The 6,522-nt window shown below is 38.5% G+C and overlaps 1 protein-coding gene across 6 annotated transcripts; it reads right to left on the reverse strand.

The window, feature by feature from the left end:
- Positions 1–514: 514 nt before the first annotated feature.
- Positions 515–3,564, reverse strand: LOC123541021 (protein qua-1-like). Of its 6 annotated transcripts, XM_053526463.1 has the most exons (4): positions 3,350–3,564; positions 945–2,105; positions 828–866; positions 517–701 (listed from the first exon to the last, which is right to left on the reverse strand). In XM_053526463.1, exons 1-4 carry the CDS (start codon positions 3,402–3,404, stop codon positions 568–570), a joined length of 1,389 nt encoding a protein of 462 aa, XP_053382438.1. In that variant the 5' UTR covers positions 3,405–3,564; the 3' UTR covers positions 517–567. The 6 variants fall into 6 exon arrangements, with proteins under 6 accessions (XP_053382435.1, XP_053382438.1, XP_053382436.1 ...); XM_053526461.1 differs by having other exon boundaries at positions 828–2,105; XM_053526462.1 differs by lacking the exon at positions 828–866 and having other exon boundaries at positions 518–701; positions 906–2,105.
- Positions 3,565–6,522: the final 2,958 nt, after the last annotated feature.

Below are 6,522 nucleotides of genomic sequence, written 5' to 3' on the forward strand. Positions count from 1 at the left end.
ATAATAACAAAAACACTAAAAAAACAAACTCATTGCTGCGCACAGTTACTTATCTTTTGTCACTCTCGTCCTGGACTACTCTCCTGAAAAAAATACAAGTGTATATGTATATAATAAACAGCGAAGATTACATACAATGATGTAGAAAATTCATGTTTTAAATTAGTAGACAGTTATTACCGCCGGTTTAAGGGATGTTGCTCTTTCGTTATTTCTCTTGAACAGACTCAATCAAACCGAGTCGGCTTTGTTGCACTTCATGTTTCCACAGGATCTTCTTATATACATTTCTGATTTATTGACGTATTTCGATGCAGATGGATATAGAAACTAACGACAGACTATATAAATAAACATTGATCAATAATTTGTATAGAAGCTACTACGTTTGCACATACAGGATAAAATATATTTTCAATTGCGCGCGAAAGCTACCGCTTGTACATATAAAAGCTATATATGCGAAATGTTCACGTGCGAAATGTTCGCACAAGTAAGTATCCCATATCCACTCTGTGTCACTTTAATGCATATACATGTATTGCTTTAATAAAGGCTAACGAACTCTTACCAACTATGTAATTCACTGCTGCAGTAGATGGACATAATTCCGAACGCTGAAGCGATTTCTTCTGTATGATCTCCATAATCGCCGCATCTACCACAGCATTCATCATCAACAACTGTACCATCACATCTACCTTTGTCTACATCATCATCAACAACTGTACCATCACATCTACCTTTGTCTACATCATCATCAACAACTGTACCATCACATCTACCTTTGTCTACATCATCATCAACAACTGTACCATCACATCTACCTTTGTCTACATCATCATCAACTGTACCATCACATCTACCTTTGTCTACATCATCATCAACTGTACCATCACATCTACCTTTGTCTACATCATCAACAACTGTACCATCACATCTACCTTTGTCTACATCATCATCAACTGGGCCGTTTCTATTGCATCTACCGTAGTCGTCTTCACCATCAACTCTGCCATCGCGTCCACCATACTTTTTGTCAACATCAAGACTGACCTCGCATCTACCACCACCTTCTCCACCATTAACTGTGTCAACGCATCTACTATCTCCTTCGTCATTATCAACTCTGCCATCGCATCTACTATCTCCTTCGACACCATCAACTCTGCCATCGCATCTACCAAACTCTTTGTCACCATCCATTCTGCGGACACATTTACCATCACCTCCGTCATCATTAACTTTAGGAATGCATCGACCACCGCCTTGGTCACAATGAACTCTTCCATCGCATTTACCATCGCCTCTATCACCATCAAATCTGCCATCACATTTACCACCGCCTCTGTCACCATCAGCTCTGCCATCGCACCAACCATACCCTTTGTCACCATTAACTTTGCCATCACATCTTCCATCGCCTCCGTCACCATCAACTTTAATATCGCATCGACCATCACCGTGTTCACCATTAACTCTGCCATCGCATCTTCTGTAGCCTTTGTCACCATCAACTCTGCCTTCACATCTACTATCGCCTTTGTAACCATCAACTCTGCCATTGCACCAACCACACTCTTTCTCACCATCAACTCTGCCATTGCATCTACCATCGCCTTTCTCAACTCTGTCATCGCATTTACTATCGCCCTTGTCACCATAAACTTTGACATCGCATCTACCATGGTATTCGTCACAATCAACTTTAACATCGCATCTACCATCTCCTTCGTCACTGTCATCTCTGCCATTGCATCTACCATCGCCGTTGTCACCGTCAACTCTGTCATCGCGTCCACCATCGTTCTCATCTACACCAACGTTTCCATTGCATCTACCTTGATCTTCAACAGCATAACTTTTACCATCGCTTTTTCTTTCCTTCATGACTGCTTCAAACTTCTGTTCCTTTATAGCAGCGTTAACCTCTTTATTTATCCAGCGAACTCTTCTCTCCATCCTATAGTGGGGCTGGCATCCATGTTCTCCACATGTACATACACTAGGATTGAATCGGATTGTTTCTACAACCATCTTGGGTGGACTAGGCGTTTTAGGTTGATCTGACGATTCATGTGGATCTGACTGTCGTTTAGGTGGTCCTGAAATTGATACAAATCTTCTGTTATGCATGTTTTTGTAACACAGCTATAATGAATAATATAAACTGTATCCAGGATATAGACTATGCGATTTGGGTATGAAAATGTTTGGGTTACTAGTATGATGATGGCCTGTCAAAGTTTGTTCCAAACTGTATTTTCTAAATTTGTATAACCTTAATATTTGCAATGATTTCCTGTTAAATACAAAACAGCAATATTTTGAATAGACGCAAGTATTTATAGACATCTGAATCAATGTGAACATAAGATATTTCGCAAATATTTTAAACCATGTTTCTTTTTTCTTTTCTTTTTTTTGGTTTTTTTTTTTTTGTAAATATAACTTTATTTTGTAAAAATAAACTTTAGTTATATTTTATCTCGCTAAATGAAGACGAAACTCACGGAAAGCACTGTTATGGATTTGTTGAATCAAACGGTAATTAACTAGCCAAATGGAATGAATTCATTTGTCCCAAGACATTTCCAACCATGAAATATTGTAATAATTGGTGTGTCTTTCTCTGCATACACTTTCAAAGCCTATTGCATTTGGAGAAACTGTTAGCGAAGAGCATGGATCCTGACCAGACTGCGCGGATGCGCAGGCTGGTCTGGATCCATGCTGGTCGCAAAGCCACTATTTTGGTTTTCTCATGGCGCGGCTCATATATATGTTTATGAATGTGAGACAGAATGCATTTGCCTATTCTTTTAAATCTCTCTCCACTTTTTACTGCCAAATTTCTTCGGTCCTCAAGAACAATTTTCCGCTCAGACGAATAGAGAAGTGATTTACTGAGAAATACCTTCTTTTTTTTCTGAAGCATGACTGAGTTATTATATTCTCAGACGCTGTGGTTAGGAACATTTTTAAACATGATTAATATTGTATAGTATGTGAAATTTCTTTACACAACGCATGAATTAATATTTCTGCAAGCTGTATTAATTAATTTATCTTTCACTCATGAACATCATATCTTGCATTTTCACTCGTGGCAATGCCACTCGAGAAAATATTGCTTCTGGTGTTCTCTCGTGAGATATTTCAATCTTACACCGACAAACAAATATGTTCTATTTTTTACTGCGGTTAGATGGTAAAAAAGGTTTCCTGCAAATGAACGTTTTAAAATACATTTCTTTAGTTGGTTATCATTTTTCTTAGAATGCATGCTCGTAGTTAAGGCGTCCACGTCACAGAAAATAATTTCCTTTCTTATACAAACTTCACTTACTGTAATGGATGTTGTATAATAAGTTTGGCTTGTACCACTGATCTCTTGTTTCCATTTTTATCTAATATGTTGAAATTCCTCCTGTCTGCATTCGCACTATTCTGGTTGCTATGACGTTAACGTTTCTGACGTACGTCGACACAGGAAGTGACGTATGTCGTCGGCGAATACGTCAGATAATGGGAGCATCCGCGACAGGCGGGCGGCGTGCAAAAAGTTGTCTGTTGTTCCTATCCAATTTTATTAATCTTTGTTAGAATATAAACAATGAGCATAATATTTCTGCCAAGTTAGATAACAAACCAAATTGTCCCAGTCGCTTTAGAGTTACGGCCCTTGAATAACTCAAACGGGCGAAACTGACTACGTTTGATTCTATGGAAGCGTGAAAGGGCCATCAGTCGCCAATACGTTTTATTACGTTAAAGGCGCGGAAAGGATATAAAGTCCTAAAATCCACAGTATTTAAGTAAATTATAATGCATTTATGTTAAACGCTCAGTTTTCAAATATTATTCAGTCCCTTCTTGTCTGGGGGTAATGTAGAGAAAACCATTTCTGATAAATGACTTCAGAACCAGTCTACCAAGAACGTTAACGCTAAATACCGTAATCGGATTCTGTCTGCAACAGCTTGACGATCGAAATTCAAATTTTCAGAAAAAAGAATTTCTAAGGAACTGAATTCGAGCTTTAAATAAATTTTAAGCTGCTAGAAGAAACGTCTTATTGTGAGGTGGGATATTTTGTGCAAGTTAAAAATTCGAATTTCAAATTTTCGAAGGGATGGCAGTCATGACATTGAGTTGCACTGATATTGAATTTCGAGCAAAATCGGAGATAAATTTAAAATTAAAAGAAAAAAAAAACCACCAAAATTCGTGCTAGAATTGAAAATAGAGCCAGCTGGAAGATTGAAATTCAAATATTTCGAACTAGCATGAATTTCTTGTTTTTCGGCATTTTGAAAATTTTAACTGCGATCTTCAGTTTTAAGCTGGCTCTTAATTCAATACGTGATCGATATTCAAACTGAAAATTTTAATTTTGATGTTCGAATTGGCTCGACATGCAGTGTTAGATTTTCGAAACCTCGATCAATTCAATGCAAAATCGAAAATAAGCCGTTTCAAAAGTTAGTTTCACATTTATAAATCGTAGCTTTAATTGTGATTGTTTTTTTTTTTTTAAATTCGGACAGGCTTGCAATATAATGCCAGGGGTTATATAAATAACTTTTTATATCCGATCCAGAACGATTTTTAAACATTGAATTATGACCTTCAGCAGATCTATATTGAAGCTTAGCTTTTTAAAATTTAAGTACGATTTTCGAGCTGGTTCGATATTCAATGCCAGCATGTACTATACTTTCCGTGTCTGAACATACTGTTAATTCGAAACTAGGTCGAAACTCGGCTTTTGAAATATTATGAATTTCAATCATTGAGCTGGCTCGAATTTAAATGTTATTTATGTCTACCCCCACTGGGGGAGACATATTGTTTTTACCCTGTCCGTCCGTCACACTTCATTTCCGAACATTAACTAGAGAACCATTTCACCCAGAACCTTCAAACTTCATAGGGCGATATGACTAGATATGGCTTACGGAGATGACGGGTCACTCCATTAAAGGTCAAGGTCATAGGACCTGAATATTGAAGACCGTTTCCGATCAATAACTTGAGAACCACTTGACCCAGAGTGTTGAAACTTCATAGGATGATTGGATATGCAAAATTGATGATCCTATTTTTTGTTGGGTTTAACATCGCACCAACACTATTATAGGTCATATGGCGACTTTCCAGCTAGGTGGAGGAAGACCCCAGGTGCCCCTCCGTGCATTATTTCATCAGGAGCGGGCACCTGGGTAGAACCACCGACCTTGCGTAAGCCAGCTAGATGGCTTCCTCACGTGAAGAATTCAACGCCCCGAGTGAGGCTCGAACCTACATCGACGAGGGACAAGTGATTTGAAGTCAGCGACATTTACCACTCGGCCAAGGAGGCCCCCAGATGATTCCTATAGATTTTGGGGTTACTCAATCAAAGGTCAAGGACACAGTCGCCAGAACATGTAAAACCGTTTCCGATCAATAACTTGAGAACCCGTTGACCCAGAACGTTGAAACTTTATAGGAGAATTATACTTACGGAGTAGATGACCCCTATTGTTTTTAGGGTCACTCCATCAAAGATCAAGGTCATAGTGGCTTAAACGTTGAAAACCGTCACCAATCAATGACTTAAGAACCACTTGACTCTTAATGAGACGATTGTACATACAGGTGGAGGACGATCCCTATTAATCTTGGGGTCAGTAGGTCAAATGTCACAGGGGCAAGAACATGCAAAACCATTTCCTATCAATAACTTAAAAACCACTTGACCCAGGACCTTGAAACTTCACGGGATGATTTCCTTGCAAAGTAGAAGACCCTTCTGATTATGGAGTCACTCGAGGTCGCAGGGGCCAGAACATGGAAAACCGTTTCCAATCAGTAACTTCAGAATCACTCTAACCGGAACGTTGAAACTTCATAGGATGATTGGACATGCAAAGATGACCCCTATAGATTCTGTGGACACTCAGTTGGAGATCAAGGTCACAGAGGCAAGAACATTGATACCCGTTTCTGATCAAAATCTTCAGAATAATTTGACACAGAAAGCTGAAACCTCAAAAGATGATTGGACAGGCGGAGTATTTGAATTTGCATATTTTTGGCATAAGACCTTAAAATGATATTACAGACCAAGTTTGATGAAGATCCATCAAGTGGTTCCTGAGAAGAAGTCGTTTAAATGTATTTCTACTTTTAACTCTGACTGAAGCTAAAAGGGTCCAAGTGGCCCCATTTGTAAAAATTTGAAAAAAGACCTTCTTATGATGCTATAATCAGTGTTTGAGAAAGTTTATACAGCGGTTCATGAAAAGTTGTTTTTGAGATATTAGTTTGTTTGTTTTGGGTTTAACGCAGTTTATGATCTGTATTTCTGTTATGTAACGACAGGCAGTTAACCTAACCAGTGTTTCTTGATTCGGTACCAGTAGAAATCTGTTCTCCACAAGTAACTGCCAACTTCCCCACTTGAATCAGAGGTAGAGGAAGAATGCATCATGTGGTTCATGAGAAGAAGTCGTTTAAGAGTAGGTCAATGTCACA

The sequence above is a fragment of the Mercenaria mercenaria genome, chromosome 16 (genome assembly GCF_021730395.1).
Source record: "Mercenaria mercenaria strain notata chromosome 16, MADL_Memer_1, whole genome shotgun sequence".
Taxonomy (NCBI): domain Eukaryota; kingdom Metazoa; phylum Mollusca; class Bivalvia; order Venerida; family Veneridae; genus Mercenaria; species Mercenaria mercenaria.

Bases quoted from the DNA above. Each gene is read 5' to 3' on its own strand.
- LOC123541021 (XM_053526459.1), bottom strand. From the start codon at position 3,404: ATGGAAACAAGAGATCAGTGGTACAAGCCAAACTTATTATACAACATC. The intron at 2,106-3,349 runs GTAAGTGAAGTT...TATCAATTTCAG, and splicing joins ATTATACAACATCCATTACA to GACCACCTAAACGACAGTCA.